Source organism: Bison bison, unplaced genomic scaffold (assembly GCF_000754665.1).
Source record: "Bison bison bison isolate TAMUID 2011002044 unplaced genomic scaffold, Bison_UMD1.0 scf7180017864104, whole genome shotgun sequence".
Taxonomy (NCBI): Eukaryota; Metazoa; Chordata; class Mammalia; order Artiodactyla; family Bovidae; genus Bison; species Bison bison.
This window is the reverse complement of record NW_011494676.1, coordinates 1,194,497-1,211,682: the sequence shown is the minus strand read 5'-3', so window position 1 is coordinate 1,211,682 and position 17,186 is coordinate 1,194,497. Positions and strand designations below refer to the sequence as shown.

The following is a 17,186-nucleotide window of genomic DNA, read 5'->3' as shown; positions in this document are numbered from 1 at the left end:
GTTGCAGTTCTCTTCCACTTGGTTCTTTCCAGACCACGTTCCCAAACCTGAAGGGCTCTCAGTTTAGCTGTGCTGTCCCCCAGGTCAGATGTGGTGGTTGCAGAAGCTGACCTATTGGGAGTGTTCTGAGCTTTCCAAGCAACCTTGAATTTAGAATATTGGTGACTCAGTGGCAGTGTCAGTCACTGTGGTCAGTGTGAGTCATTCACTGTGTGTGGTTTCATTTGAACCTCGCCTCCCAGGTAGGTTACTCCTGGCAGGTTAAGAATCCTCTTGCCAATGCAGGAGATATGAAAGTCTGGAAGATCCCCAGAAGGAAAAAATGGCAATCTGCTCCAGTATTCTTGCCTGGAAAATTCCATTGATAGAGGAGCTAGAGGGCAAAGAGTCCACAGAGTCGCAAAGAGTCGGACAGGATTTACCAGCTGAGCACACACACCCAGTTTTGACTCCTGACCAAGGTGTATGCTTGCTATTCACTCTGCCACAGTTCATTTTCTGCCTCTGCAGAGCATGTGTGGGAATCTTTATTGTGCATTCAAGATTAGAAGAGTCACCCTTTTTACTGTCTCTGCTATATTGGTTATGGCACAGGTAAGTCTGTTCTGTGCAGAGATCTAGCAACCAGGAGCAATGCTGCTGTCAACTGAAGAAATGGTGGAGAACCGAGCAGTGATTTTGGAATAAAAGATATTCAAGAGTTTGTCTAAACAGTAGCTTGGCAGCCTTGGGGATCAGGTTGTGATCCTGGAGGGATTAGTGTTTGGCCTGAGGTGTAACAACCGGTCCTCCAGGTTGTGTCTTCCATGGTGGGATGTCAACTCTGCTGTGTTTCTGCAGTGTGGAACCTTTAGAAGTAACCTCCTTGGCATATTCACCTACACCTCTGGTGATCTAGACAAAGCATCCTCAGATCATTGTTTCACCCTGATTTGCAAACTGGCCCTCGGGCTGGTCACCTGGTAGTGTCCCCAGTGCTGTAGGGATGGAATAAGTGATTTTCTAAGAAGGGGAGTAGCCCGGGGGTGGGTCGTATACACCAAAAAGTGGTAAAGATGTTAGAGACGATGGCCTTGGGTTGGGGAAGGGCAATATACTAATGTACTGATCTCTTGTGATAGGAAGCTCGAGGACAGTGCTCTGGCTTTCCAGATAAGTGACTCTCAGAGTCTAGATCAATCAGGAGCTTCCAATAACACCACGAGCCTGAGCTCAGCACCCCGCCTGCAACAGAGTCAGAGAGCCACACACGTGTGAGAGAAGAGACTGAGCAAAACCTGTCAATTGGTCCCCCAGTTCAGAGAGCTATAGTAATGTGCAAGCAGAAGATAAGGATGGTCAGAAATAGTGGGAATCCTGCATCTTTACAGCACACACAATAAATGCAGTTGTAAGTTGTCAGGATATATGGGTAGCAATAATTATGAAGCTGTAGTACTGAGGAGTGTGTTTCTTTGCCTCTGGCTCCATCCACCTTCGAAGCCCATAAAGACTCACTGAATCACTGACAGCTTGAACTCTCTCTGACTCCCTACCTAGTCTTCTGACCTCTTGACCCAGATTTAAAGGGTTCCTGTGATTAGGTTAGTCCACCTGGATAGTCTCCCCACTTTGAGGTCAAATTTATTACATCTGCAGAGTACCTTTTGCCAGGTAACATAACATAATTATGCAAATAGCAACCGTAAGGAAGCTGGAGTAGCTATACTAACACCAGAAAAAATAGTCAGGAGACTTTACAACAATACAATGTTATCAGAGATAAAGAATGACATTTTATAATGATTAAAGGGTTAATCCATCAGGAAGATAAAATCGTTTTAAACACAATGCATCTAACAGGGTCTCAAAATACAAGAAGAAAAACTGACAGAACCAAAGGGAGAAATAGACAATTCAACAATAATTATTGGAGATTTCAGTTCTACACTTTCAGTAATGGATAGAACAACTAGGCGGAAGATAAATAAGAAGATTTAAACAATAGGACCTTACAGGCATCTGTAGACATTTCACCCAACAAGAGCAGACTACAGTTTCTCTCAAGTACACTGAGAACATTCTCCAGGAGAAACTATACACTAAGCCATAAAATAAGTCAAATGCATCTATAAGGGTTGAAGTCACATGCAATTTGGGACATCTCACACACCAGTGCTACAGTCTAGAAGGAGGGTGGCAAGGGGCTTGGGTAGCTTGTCCTTCCTTCACTTTCTCATGAATGTTCGGGGGCACTTAGGGAGGTGGCAGTGGGCAGACATGTGTAGGCCACTAGCCTGGAAAAGCTAGGCAACTAAAGAGAAGAGACAGTATTTCAGGGAAGCTGCTCTAGTCTCAGGCTTCCAAAGCCAGGGAGGAATTGGCATGTAGGAAGTAAGCAGAGGTCAGGGGATGACTTTCTGTCTTGCTTGTCTGTGCCTCTCTTTAAGCCTCAGCTTCTATGTCACTAAATCCCACTGCACAGGAGTGCTGTAGGTCACCACCAACCACCATAGACCCATGGTCTTAATGTTTACTATGCTCTGTCTGAGAAGACAACCACAGGTCAATAGCTTTGCATCCACACAAACCAGTGGCGTTCTATGAAAACTACTCTGAACATAAGTGATGTATTTGTGGGGCTTACCTGGTGGTCCAGTGATGACGAGTCTGCCTGCCGATGGACAATAGGACACGTGTTCGATCCCTGGTCCTGGAAGATCCCACATTCCATGGAGCAACTAAGCCTGTGAGCCACAACTATTGAGCCTGTCCGCTGGAGCCTGTGCTCCACAACAAGAGCAGCCACCACAATGAGAAGCCCGCACACTGCAACTAGAGAGGAGCCCCTGCTCAACGCAATTAGAGAAAGCCCCTTCAGCAACAAAGACCTGGCACAGCCAAAACTAAATATTTTTAAAATTTATGACATTTTGGTTCCACTTGTTTGACTTAGTATGAACAGAATGCTGAATTTCTAATTTAAAAAAGGATATGCAACAAGCCACAAAGGTTTTACGTTATAGCACAGGGAACTATGGGCTTCCCAGGTGGCTCAGTGGGAAAGAACCTGCATCAATGCAGGAGACATGGGAGATATGGGTTAGATTCCTGTGTCAGGAAGATCCCCTGAGGAGGGCATGGCAACCCACTCCAGTATTCTTGGCTGGAGAGTCCCATGGACAGAGGAGTCTGGCGGGCAACAGTCCACAGGTCACAAAGAGTCGGACATGACTGAGTGACTGAGCGCAGACACACACTGGGAACTATAGTCAATATCTTGTAATAACCTTTAATGGAAAATAATTTCAAAAATAATATATGTGTATATTGTAACTGAAGCACACAAAAAAGAATTCTACTTTTTGAAAATTTAATAATGTTTATCTTTTTGCTAGTTTTTCTAAATGTCCTATGGATATCTAATAACAGCATATGAGATACAAAATTTTAAATATATTTGTGTAGGATATGATTAATATAAATATAAATCTATTATATTTAAATTATTGACACCATTCAAGATGCTCCTATTCTTATTTTTTCTGCACTTGATAAAATATTCTCAGAAATGTTAATGTTTCACTATGATTATATATTTTTTCTTTTCTCTTATGTTTCTTATGATTTTTGCTTTATGTATCTTTGTTTCTTTGTTGTTAAGATGTCTAATGGTTTATGATGTCTGTCTTCTTTGTGAATTGTGTACCTTTTATCATTAAAAATATTCATCTTTGTTTCATTTAAAATAAATAAAATTTTAAAATTCAAAATAAATATATTTTTTTAAAAGAAACAAAACCTATTTCAGTGACTTTGACAAGTCGGAAAAAAACCCTGTGGTGTTAGGATGATATTCACAAGTGACAAGCACAAAATCTTATATGCAGATTAAAACACAAAGCAACCCACAGGAGAAGAGGAAGATGGGGCTGGAGGCAGGGGGGTCAAACCTGATTTCAAGTTTAATGAGAAGCCCACGTGCTTCCCCAGTGAGGGAAAAGAAGCTACCATAATACTGGTCTCCACCAAGAAGGTAATTAAGACATAATCTAGTCAGCAATCCTTATAATTATTCACATACCAAGTACAGTATTAAATTCAGGATTTTCCCCCCACAATATTAAAATGGTGTGGAAGAAATGAGAGAAACAAAGAGCACCAATACTATCTAAAAGTTTAAAATTTTTCTGATGGAAAAGTGACTTCATGACAGTCCTTTTGACAATGAAAGAATTTGGGAAAATAATGATTCCTCAATGTTTTCTATGCTTGCAAGAATAGAAGTACAAAATAGCTTTAAAGTTTAGAAAGAGATAGGTCTGTAATATCAGTACAAGGGTACACAAATATTGGCCACTGAGGGAATGTCCCCATCAGTGGCGACCTTCAGAATAGACCAGGTGGCCTTGAGTATCAGTTTGGCCTAGTCAACTAGAATACAGGAGCTCCCAAGATTCCATGACACCCCCACCTTCCAGTTCTGTTATTGCAACTCCACGTGGTTACCTGGCACACTGGGTCCTCTCTCTGGCACTCTTGTCAGAGCCTGAGCTCTGAGCTTTGGCTTCTTGTGCCTCATTTTTACAGTTAAGGATTCTCATCATTGAGGAATGCTGACAAAGTAGACCTAAAGTAAGTAATAAATTGCATCTTCATTTTAAAAACATGTTTAATACATTGTTTCCACTGAATGAAATCTTATTAAAGCAAAAGTTACATACTGTAATCCTCACCCACTCATTATAATTGTATACTTTAATTATTTTAGTAACTTACCAGGCTGAACATTCATCACCACAATCCATTCACTTGTCTCTAATTTCTTATTTCTCTGGGTTTCTTTTCCCCACGTTCTGGTTCTGCTTCTTCTACCCGAAGCTTCAGCATGGCAGTATCTCACACCATTTTCTCTGGTTTGAGGACAGAAATGGGCCTCTTGGAAACCAACCAGTACTTGCACTCCCAGCTGGAAAAAAGCAAACAGGACTTTCGAGACCTCACAGAGAAACTGCTCACGTCCCAAGCTACTGTTTACTCCCTGGCCAAACAGCTGCAGAAATACAGTAAGTCCTTGGGGTCACAGTCACCATAGTGATAAATGATTGTCTTCCCTCTAAGAAACAAAACGCCCTCAAACTGTATTCTTTTCCCTCCTTCATCAAAATAAATTGCATCCTTACTACACTCCTAGAAAGATGGAAGCAGGTAGTTAACTCTCACTTCTCAGAGGATGGAGACACTGACGAACAAAGGGGTAAAGTTTGCAGTGAGAGTATAGGGAGGAATAGAGGCTAAGATCTCATTCAGGCACCAGACTTTTTTTCTGTCTCAGGAATGTATATTAGATTCTATAAACATATAATATCCTTGTTGGCTTAAACATCTGAGGATTTAATGCAAACTTTTGTGAGCACCCATTTGCAGAGCACTGTGCTAGCTGCACTAGGGAAGAAAGAAGCGACAGGACACCCTGCCTGCCTTAAAGGTCCTTAAAGCTGTCTATTCCCAACTGAACCACAGAGATCTGGAAATGAGAACATCAATAGCACACAGCAAGGGAGGAGGTGGAGCTATAGTGACTGAGGAACATGGGAATGAGGACCGAGGGGGACAGGAATAAAAGGGGAGAATGCTTACTGATGCAGAAGTTGAGTTTGCTTTCAAATTTCTACCATTAGTTTTCAATAAACCAATGGGGGATAAAATTTGCTATCCAACTGATTGACATGGATCAAAAAGTAAAAATTAAAGCCTATTTATCAAAGAAGTGAAAAGAGCTTTCAGGTATGAGAATGTAAGGGTTTGTTTGTTTACATCATTTATTATGATCATAATACAGCTTTTTTTAAAACTGGAGAAGAAGAAAGATGTCACTCAACATCTTCATGTATAGGTAACTCTGCTGCTGCTAAGTCACTTCAGTCGTGTCTGACTCTGTGTGACCCCATAGACGGCAGCCCACCAGGCTCCCCCATCCCTGGGATTCTCCAGGCAAGAACACTGGAGTGGGTTGCCAGGTCCTTCTCCAATGTATGAAAGGGAAAAGTGAAAGTGAAGTCGCTCAGTCGTGTCCGACTCTTTGAGACCCCATGTTCTGCAGCCTACCAAGCTCCTCCGTCCATGGGATTTTCCAGGCAAGAGTATTTGAGTGGGGTGCCATTGCCTTCTCCAGTACAGGTAACACAGTGTAGTAATTAAGAGTGTGTGCCCTGAGGCCAGGCTTCCAGGGTTCAAACCCAAGTTGTTCATCTTCTCCATGCCTCAGTTTCCTCATCTGTAACGATAACAGGAATAGTCTCTACCTCCTCAGAGAGAGGTGATGATTTCAGGATGATAATTCCTGAAAATCTGTTAGAACAAGGCCTTGGCTGCTGCTGCTAAGTCACTTCAGTCGTGTCCGACTCTGTGCGACCCCATAGACGGCAGCCCACCAGGCTCCCCTGTCCCTGGGATTCTCCAGGCAAGAATACTGGAGTGGGGTGCCATTTCCTTAGCAAACACTGTGTATTAGTTCTCCCACCAACAAAACGCAGCACGGGTTAGCATTGAGCATGTCTTTCAGGTTTTTTCCCCTTCGTGTGCGTTTTTACACAGTTGTATCTAGATAAACTTTAAAATCTTGGAAATATTGAGGGATTATCGAAACTCTCAACATGGGAGCACTGTCAGCCCTATAGTCCTTGGAGGATTCCCAAACACACAGGGAATTCCTACTGTGTGCCCAGGTTCATATTTTCCTTAAGAGGCTGCAAGGTTTGGTAAAGTGGCCCAAGATTTGGAGTCACAACTCAGAGTATGTGAATTCTGACTTTGCTTTGTTCTGATTGAATCATCTTGAGTTATTTTACCCTCTATGAAACTCCAGTACCTTGGCCACCCCATGCGAAGAGTTGACTCATTAGAAAAGACTCTGATGCTGGGAGGGATTGGGGGCAGGAGGAGAAGGGGATGACAGAAGATGAGATGGCTGGATGGCATCACTGACTCGATGGACGTGAGTCTGAGTGAACTCTGGGAGTTGGTGATGGACAGGAAGGCCTCGAGTGCTGCGATTCATGGGGTTGCAAAGAGTCGGACAGGACTGAGCGACTGAACTGAACTGAACTGATGAGGTTCTCTCTCCCCAGCTCTAATTTGGGGGGAATCAAATGCTAGTAGCTGGGAGGCTGAGGAATCAGATGTGGGATTCCCTGCGTGGAGCCCAGTACCCAGGTGATATCTGTCCTGGGGTGGCCCCTCCTCCTCCCTTGAAGGCTGGGCCACAGCGTCAGGGCCAGCTTCCCCTGAGACAGTGTCTCTGTTTTCCCAGAGTGTGAAGAGTACAAGGACCTCATTGAATCTGTGCTGGAGGAGGAAGCGCCCTTTGAGGAAGGGAATCTGGCAGAGAAGAGGAGACTGGCTACAGGGCTTGGGTAAGGAGGAAGCTGTGTGGGAAGTGTGTCAAGTGGGGAAGCCCAGGGAGGTAGAATAAAGAGAAAACTTGTGCAGGGAGAAGGGCAGAAATGTATACACAGGCACAGAGCTAGACAAAGACAGCCTGTGGGGCTGTGGGAACTAATGGAGGACTAGGTAAGTCTCTGGATTCTCCCTGAAGTAATATATGAATAAAATGAGCTCACATGCTCGTATTGGGATTCTGGAAATGTGGTTTATGAATTAGTAATGGGCAAGTGAACTCAACTTTCCATGAGTCTCAGCAACCTCATCTGTGAAATAAAAATACTGACAGTGTCTGCCTTAGAGGGTTATGGAGATTAAATGCATGATGACCAGCAGTTAGAACCATTTCACGCACATGTGGAGCTTTCAGCAATATTAGCTGTAATTATTATACCTGTTCTTGCTTTTTATAGGCCTAGTACTTATCATCTTTTTTTAAATATTAGATTTGGTTTTTATTATAGAGCATACATGAGAACAAAGTGCTGACACAAAGCTGCAAGTCACATTTGGGAAGTAAGCTAAAAAAACCCTGTAACTGTTTTAGTTATACAGTCCTGACTAGAGGAATCCATGGTGGCAAAAGAGCCCTGGCTCTTGAGAGGGGTTTCTTGATGTTGGCTGCCCCAGGTTATGCTGCCTCAGGCCTGGGCCTCTGTAAGACTAGGTCCCTGGCAGCTGGCAGCCTGGGGACCAGGAGGACCTCTGCCCTTAGGCTGGGGCTTAGCCATGACTGGGAAGGGACACTCCTAATTTCTAATGTTCCCAATTGCCTTTCATGATAATAATGTTTCTCTTCCCCACCTTCGATTGATTGATTTATTTCTAAAAGTATCAGACTATGTGGACTGTTAGCTGGTAGGGCCATTAGGTAGAGAGGTAATTCAGCAGTCGTTACCTGGAAAATGAGTTATTAATTTGCAAGGCCCAGTATTGCCTACCCTTAGAGACTTTCATAGTTAGGGTAGATTGTGGCATTGAAGACATCTTCTCAACCTTGGTTAAAATGAAATCTGAGAAGCTCAGATGTGTAAGAGCCACTAAAGCAGAGATACTTGACTGAAGGAGGCCTAGGTCTGGAGACCCTGTTTCTCCCTGACTTCTGCCTTCCACTCTTCTGACACTTTATAGGAACTCTGAGGAATAGAGTTTTGAAAGACAATCTGTGGATGATTACTTAGTATTGAGGAGATTCAAGCATCAGATGGGGTAGATGACTATTAATATCTAGTCTAGCATTAGGATTATGTGGTTTTAAGTATTAACTGATTGCCTACTCAGGTATGTAGGCTCTACTATGTACTGTATGCTGGTTCATATGGACTGTCTCTAGCCTCACAGAGCTCACATTCTAGTTGGGAATCTGTAAAAAATATTTGTACAAAATTAGAAAACTGTGAAATCCCAGACAGAGTCATGTAATTGTTACTCAGAATTTTAATTACTCTTGAGTGCCTCCTTACCCGTTAGAATAGCTTATCTTCATGTCATTCAGAGGAATGCTCTTCATCTTGACCCTCTCACTGATTTCTCTTTTCATCCTTTCAGTTAATCCCAGATGTACCTGTCCAACACTTCTGTACCTGGCTTCCCCATCCCCAATTGGCCACACTTTCTGTATAATGCTTGATGATGCATATGACACTAAAATGGATGTGGACTGAAGTGAGGAACTGAAGGGGCTTTTTTTTTTTTAAGTGAGGTTAATGAAAAAGAGAGAAACAAATCCAATACTATTTCCTCATTCCTTCTGTTACAGGCAAGTCACACAACCTGTGCAAGTATTGAACTTGGGAAATTCCTCACAAGTAATCAAAGACACACCTCTGCTGAAATTTCCATAACTTTATCATTCATGACATTCACTTTTACATTTTACTTTTCTTTGCCATGTTAGGAGATATGATTCCCTGATTGAGGCTCAGGCCCGAGAACTGACCTGCTTACGACAGAAGATACAGGAAGGGGAAGGTGAATGTCATCTATTCACACAGCATGCAAAGAACACAATCAAGACTTTTGAGAGTTTCATCAAGACCACTGACATGACCTACTACCAGAGACAGAGATTCTGTGAGCTCTTGGCCCAAGGAAGCCAGCTGGCAGAGAGACTTGCCAGCAAACTCTCCACTGGTAAGTTATCTTATAGGCTCTGAGAACACTTAGCTCCTCCAGAGGTCCTGGCCTCACATGAGACGCCACACCTTCACAACTCCCACAGTGACGTTGCAGCCAGGTGTCCTGTGGTTCTGTGGTGTTCTCAGCTACAGGACAGCTTCCCTGGTGGCTCAGCTGGTAAAGAACCTGCCTGCCAATGCAGGAGATACAGACATGGGTTCGATTCCTGGGTCAGGAGGATCCCCTGGAGAAGGAAGTGGCAACCCACTCCAGAGTGAAGCTATCAGCTAGAAATACCTGGGAGTCCAACCCTGGGCCCAAGGCGAGCCTCCGCAGATATATTCCAAAAAGGAGCCAATGTTGTCACTGGACTGACCCTTGTGGTTCTTATGATTGCAAGATATACTTCAGCTACAATCATCAGGGAACTTTGAAAAACATGAGGTATATCACTCACATTTCCTGGAGGGTACACGGCTCACCCAGGGCTACCGAGTGAGGTTAGGGTCCACTTACCTGTAAAAAGAGGGAGACAGCACAGGGCTGTGGATCTGCCTAATTTGGGTTGAGGGTGGGGTGCCTAGGATTTCATAGGTTCACTCTTTATTGGTGATTAAAGTGCAGGAAAGAAAAACAAGGCATCAGACATCAATGATCTAAATCAGCCAGGGATCTCTAAAACAAGAGAAACTTCAGAAGTGGAGCACCTTGCCTCTTCATCTGGCCCTGTAGCTGCCCATGTGTTCCTTCGAGACAGCTGTCTTTGGAGTGGATGCCTTCAGAATCAATAGCCTAATATCAGCACTTGGGTTACAATTTGAAAAGAAGAGGACTGTCAGGTGCTTACAGTAAACCTGCTTCTCACCCTGTATTCTGGGGACCATGACAATGGTACTCGAGGGTACAGTGGAGAATATATGGGGCTGGAGACCACATTGTTAAAACTGCTTTCATCATCACAGGCTTTTGGAGCAGGAGGCAGCAGCCATCCAATCATTTTTGGTTTTTAAGATACTTGATATTCAGTAAACTGACCTACTGTAGAATCAGTTCTGTGAGTTTTGAAAAATGTATACAGTGTTATGTAAAAGTACCACCACAATCCAGATACAGAACAGCTCCATCACTTGTAAAGGTTCCCTTGTACCTCTTTGTAGTCAACCATTTCCTCCAGATCAAGTCCCTGAAACCACTGGATCTGTTTTTTGTCCCTTTAGATATTTGTTTTAATCTCCAGAATGTATCAGGAGTTTGTTCCTTTTTGTTGCTGACTGCTATTCCATGACAGAGATGCACCACTTTTTGTTTATCCAGTCATCCACTGAAGGACATTTGGATTTCAGTTTGGGGTGATTATGATTCATAGTTAAGATTCACATACAGATTTTTGTGTGAAAATACATTTTCACTTCACTTTGCTTAGATAAATATCTTGGAGTAGGATTGCAGAGTCATATGGTGAGTGTACGTTTGTGTGTGTGTGTTAGTCACTCAGTTATATCTGACTCTTTGTGAGTCCATGGACTGTATAGCCTGCCAGGTTCCTCTGTCCATGGAATTCTCTAGGCAAGAATACTGGAGTGGGTTGCCATTTCCTTCTCCAGGGGATCTTCCCAACTCAGGGATCAAATCCATGTCCTGTATTGCAGGTAGATTGTTTACTATCTGAGCCCCAAGGGAAGCTTAAAGAGAGTGTATGTATCCTTAAAGTGTACATTATAAGATTGTACATTTAACTTATAAGAAACTACCAAACTGTTTTCCAGTGTGACAAAACCATTTCACATGCCCCTGAGCAATGAGTTAGATTGCAGTTGTTCCCAATACCAGCTCTTGACATTATCAGCTTGTTGTTTCTGGGCTTTTTGTCTTTTAATAGGTGTGTGGTTGCTTATCATTGTGGTTTTTAATTTGCATTTTCCTATTGACTAACGATTTTTAAGATCTTTTCATATGTCTACTGATCATCCATATATCTTTGGAAAAGTGAGTGTCCACTATAGTGTTCATCTTAAAGTAGTTTTTCATATTATTGAGTCTTGAGAGTTCTTTATATTTCTGGATACAAGTTCTTTATCGGATATTTGACTTGTCAGTATTTTCTCCCAGTTTGTGGCTTATCTTTTCATCCTCTTAACTCTCTTTCAGGGTGAAGAATTTCTTAATATTGTTGAAGTCCAACTTATTGGATCATCATTGTCTAGTTTTATCTAAGAACTCTTTGCCTAAAACAGGGTTCTTGGCCTTTCCATATAGATTTTACAGTCAGTTTGTCATTATCTATAAAAAAAATCCTATTGGGATTTTGAGTGGCATTGCATTAAATCTGTGAAAAGTTTAAGGAGAATTGACATTTTTAATAATATTGGGTATTCTAATTAATGATCATAATGTCTTTCATCGGGTTGAGCTAGTCTTTGTTTTATTTATTCATATTTCCATGAACACGCAAACATTTTTTTATTGTTTTATGATGGTGACTGCTGACAATAGAGAAGAAGTTTTGTCTCCTAACACAAATATGAGCAGGCCGTGGTCCAGCTAAATAAAACTTCCAACTTATTTAAGGAAGTTCCTTATTTGCTAAGAATTCTATTTTGAATTGATGTTGTTTTTGTCAAATGCCTTTTTGTTCATCTAAAATATGAACAAATGATTATATACATATTTTTTTATGTTGTGTCCTTTTAGATTGTACTCTGGACATTTTGAATATTATATTGTGAGACACTGGGTCCTATTAAAGCCCTCTGGATTATTTCTTAGCAGGCAATCAACCACTTCTAGGTTTAGACTGCAAGTTCTGTCTTACGTTCTGTGGGTAGCAGTTCCAACATCAGTTTAGTGTTCAGGGCCTTCGATGTGTTGTTTGGGTCAGTTCAGCAAGCATGCCACTAGGTTTAGTCTGGGCTAGCTGATGGTTTATATGGTAATTCAGTCCTCTAATCCTTTGCCATGATTCCTTGTCTCTGTTCCACACAGGCTGAGTTTGGGGATGAACCCTAATATTTTTGACAGTCTGTAAATTGTTTCCCAGCCTCTCCTCTCTCTGGCATTTCTTCTCTACTTTCCAGTTCCCAAGGGGCCTCTTCCACATTCCTCTGTTCAGAAAGATTGGGTTCTCCCAGTCATTTCTCCTGTCACACTGTCCTGCAGAACTGCAGGGGGCTACTCTAAGATCAAAAAGGCAAGAAAACTGAGACAGAAAAAAAAAGTAAGGGACACTCTTCACACTTTTCAGACAATTAGTCCCTTTTGGACTAGAGCAGTAGGTTCTCATTTGTGGTTAACAGCCCTGCTCAGCTGCCTCAACAACACAGTTCTGCACATGGGCTGGTCTCTGGGCAGGGTCAGGAGAGAAAAAAATAGAAATGCTGAAGAGTCTCTTTACACTTATCAGCAGAGGTCCCCCCATCTAGTCGTTTAGATAGAACAGGGGGTTTCTCCTGTTGTATTTGCTCCTCTGTGGTTGCTGGAGTATCTGTGTGAGAGCAGTATTGGGACTCACAGCCATGGTCCATCAACCAAGTTTGTGGGGGAAATGAATGTTAGAGCTGAAGGAATGCAGAAGACAGCCAGGCAAGTATCCCGTGCACTGGAGAACAGGACATTGTGAACTTTTTGCCTTGACTCAATAGCAGACGTCCTGGTGACGATTCAGCCAACCAGCAATATATTGTTCACCATTGCTCAGGAAAGCCTGACAAGCTGCTCCTCTAATGACGCAACTTTAGCCCTCCTGGAATAATTCTCCCAGAGCATTCTGAACAAACATATAGAGTATTGTGTCTCTGGTCAGATAGGCCCTTGTGTTTGTAAGGATGATATGGGACCTGCTCAATTCCCCACTAGCTGTTTCTATTTTTGGTTCACAGAAAATCACCATGATAGGAAGGATGAAGAGGGACAGGAGTCACTGGCAGCCAGGTAACTCTGAGTGATGAAGGGCTGATAATGGAGTGGTGAAACCTAGAGAGGAGTCCTGAAGCAAGAGACCCAGAGGCCAAAGGTCCCAGATCCAGGAGAAACCAGAAGCTGCTGATTGTTCCTATTTCATTCATTCATCATAAAATGATGTGTCCTTTAACCCATGTTATCTGTTCTCATTGAAGTTCTTGTATTAGTTGCCATTTCTTAGTAATTCTTCAAGTTTAGTTAACTGAGTCATTTTGACCTAAAGATAAACCAGCCAGAGAAACCTGGTCTCTATTTTCTGAAAACCCGTATGATTAGAAACTGAAGTGAAATGCCTGTTTCTGCCCACTTGCCCTGAGATATGTTGGCCAATGTTTCATAGCCAGAAATATCTTGAAAAATAAAGCCAATCACGTCATATGTATAAATATACATTTTTATATATATGTATATATATATATATATATATATATATATATGGAGAGAGAGAGATCTAAAAGCTACAAGAGTCCTAGGAGGTTACATTCCCTCAGGAGCCAGTATTCAATGGACCCCTTCACATACTCTTGAATAAAATTTGTCCACAGCATTTTAATGTCTGTATTATAGGACTCTGAGTGTCCTGTGTGTCAGAGTATATTTTAGAGAAGTCATTGAGTCTCCTTCCTCATCCACATTTAGAGGTCAGTGCACTGAACACATGCTACTCTGTCTCCTACCCCTATTCTATGCACACTGAAATCCCAGTTAGAAGTGGATTGTTATGTTTTTTCTGAGAGGATAGGTCTTTTGGTTTCTGGTGCCTCTTCCATGAGCTTCAGATGAGCACCAGCTGTCAGGTTGATGCTGGTTGCCTTATTTTCATCTCCTGTCTTGTCTGCCTCTTTCTCCATCCCTTACTCAGGCTCAGCATGGGGCTCCAGGGAGAAGAAGTGAATGAAGTCCTGGAGGACTCACTAGATGAAAAGTATCTGACACATTCCAGTCACCATGACTCCCACCAGCCTCCCAGCAGCATTGCCTCTGTGTGTGATGTGCAGGACCAGCTCTGAGGTAGACTGAGCCAGTGAGTATTCCCAATACCGAGAGAATAACCCCCCAACAACCAGAAGACTGAATAATAAAGCTCTGGTAGCTTCTACCTGCTCACTATCTCTGTCTAGACTGATTGAAATCATCTCTGAAGGCAGACCATAAGAACTAACCCTGAAAAAGTGATTAGGCTGAATTCAGTTCTGGGACCAAGTTTTATGTCACTGGTGTGTCTGTTCATTTGCATTCTCCCTGGTCCACACCTCACCCCGCTTTCTCTGGCCCCCACTGGCATATGCAAGCTGAGGAACCCTGGGCAAACCAGAGTGCAGAGAGTGAAGGGATCATGAGAAACTCTTCTGCCACGCTTCAGCACAAATAAACTTCATTATTTAAGATGAAGCATCTTAGTTTTCCTGAAATGTTCTAGCTAATTACAGTTTCTAAATGGTACCCGTTAGGCTTTTCTAGCTTTCCGAGAATATCATCAGTCTTGCCCATTTTAGGGATCCACTTATCATGGTTCCTCAGTAATGCAGGAGACGAGACAGGTTCCTCATGAACCCATGGCTCCTGAGTTTAAGCACCAGTGTCCATCCCCCCTCAGGTGGCTTCTCTCCCCATAAGGTTCCATCTTAGTACAGACTATCAGGTGGTGAAAGTTAAGCTTCTGCCCCATCACACTGAAGTCCCACCCTTGAGTCCTGGTTTTGTTCTGGACTGAGGCAGAAGCACAGAACAAGGAACTGCAGAGAGCATCCTTGGAAGCAAATGTGTGTAACTCGACTCAACAGTAATTATTTCCTGGAACAGGATGCACTTCTCACTTCTACAGGCAGATCTTGGAATCCACTGCCCAGTTGTACAATAAAAACAGACATCAGGGGAGAAAATCAGAGCCTTCCACCTCACCTGAGTCATATTCCAGAGATAAGTGGTCAAAACCCACAGGAAAGACCACCCTCAGATCGCTCTCTTCTCTTGCCACATCTGGCTATCAAAACAAAAGATGTGGAGAACAACACTATTACACAATCCATAATTCTCATAGTTTTCTCTATCTAGAAAGATGCTCCCTCTACAGGTCTGCAGACTCCAGGCTCCAGGAATGGCTCTAGGAAACCCACCATTTAATTACAAAATTCACTCTATTATTTAAGCCTGAATTCCAGTCTTAGGTTTCTCAACTTACAGGTCATGTAGCTTTAGTTACTACTTAACCTCTTGACCTACTGTTTCCTCAGGGGCAAAGGAAGTATGCTTGAATATATTTAGATTCTGGAACCGATTCCGACGTAGTAAGGGAGATTTCCAATTCCACAGGCTCAGTCATACAAGATAACCCCACACCTCCACACCCTGTCCATTTCTGAGGGCAGTTGAAAGCCCAGATTGTTACCTGAACTCCTGACTGACTGGCTAGAAATCAGGATAGCACCACCCCCTCCTCAGGTTCAATTAATTTCCCAGAGTTGTTCCTACAGAACTCAGAGAAACATTGTACTTACTACACTATCCGTTTATTATAAAAGGATATAACTCAGAACAGCAGATGGAAGAGATACACAGGGGCAGGGCATGGGGGAAAGTGTGGAGCCTCCATGCCTTCTCAGAGAAAGCCTAGTACCTAGTACTCTCCTAGTACCTCGTACTCTCCTAGTACCTCCGTGTGGTCACCAACCCAGAGGCTCTCATAATCCTGAAAACCCTTTGAACTTTATGGAAGCTCATTACACTGGCCTGAATGATGAAACCACTGGCCATAGTGATTGAACTCAATCTCCAGCCCCTTGCCCCGTCCATAGGTCAGGGGCTGGGACCGGAAATTCCAACCCTCTCATCACAAGATGGACCTTCCTGGCAAGAAGCCCCCAGCAATACTTGCTTCCAAAAGTTGCTTTATTAATATAAACACAAGTACCTTTATCCCTCCATTGCTTAGGAAATTACAAGGGTTTTCAGAGTTCTATGCCAGAAACAGGGATGAAGACCAAATATGTATTTCTTATTATAAGTCACAAGGCACTGATAGTGTCTGAGGACCCTCCTGGTTTCACAATAGCACCACCTTTCTATTTAAAAGGGATAGGGCATGGATTTAGGAGCCAGATTCTTATTTAAAACAGCCTTTCTTTCCTAGAACAGGCTGCCTTTTTTGTTTTTTTTTTTTGACATGTACACACTGCTGTATTTATTTATGGCTGCGCTGTGTCTGCGCTGCTACATGCGGGCTTTCTCTAATTGTGGTGCCTGGGCTTTTCGTTGCAGTGGCTTCTCCTGTTGCAGAGCACAGGCTCTAGGAGCACAGGCATCAATAGTTGCAGCACCCAGGCTCAGTAGTTGCGGCTTGCTGACTCTGGGGCACATGGGCCTCAGGAGTTGCAGCATAGCGGCTCAGTAGCTGCGGCTCGAGGGCCCTAGTGCGTGCAGTAGTTGTAGCTTGAGGGCTCTAGAGCATGGGCTCAGTAGCTGTGGTGCACGGGGCAGTTGCTTCCTGGCATATGGATCCCAGACCAGGGATGGAACCCACATCCTGTGCACTGGCAGGCAGATTCTTATCTATTGCGCCACCAGGGAAGTCCTAGAACAGACTGTTTCTGAATGCGCATGCTTGAAGCTAGGCACCTCTCTCCTGAGAGGTGTGAAAGGTCTTCCTTTTTTCTCCACAAGAGTAGAATGGAGAGTAAACTGATGCTGAG

The 17,186-nt window shown here is 43.1% G+C and overlaps 1 protein-coding gene across 2 annotated transcripts in view; it reads left to right on the top strand.

Annotated features, from left to right (window-relative positions):
* The first annotated feature begins 4,458 nt into the window (after positions 1-4,458).
* LOC104987705 (neuroblastoma breakpoint family member 6-like protein) overlaps positions 4,459-17,186 on the top strand; it is a 13,593-nt gene continuing 865 nt past the window's right edge. The window contains exons 1-6 of one of the 2 annotated variants that reach the window (XM_010838749.1): positions 4,459-4,614; positions 4,903-5,045; positions 7,292-7,394; positions 9,320-9,555; positions 13,416-13,467; positions 14,360-14,521. In XM_010838749.1, the coding sequence (XP_010837051.1) occupies positions 4,910-5,045; positions 7,292-7,394; positions 9,320-9,555; positions 13,416-13,467; positions 14,360-14,507 (675 nt within the window). In that variant the 5' untranslated portion in view covers positions 4,459-4,614; positions 4,903-4,909 and the 3' untranslated portion in view covers positions 14,508-14,521. Of the gene's footprint in view, positions 4,615-4,860; positions 5,046-7,291; positions 7,395-9,319; positions 9,556-13,415; positions 13,468-14,359; positions 14,522-17,186 lie in introns of both variants that reach the window. The other variant, XM_010838748.1, reaches the window with a different exon arrangement.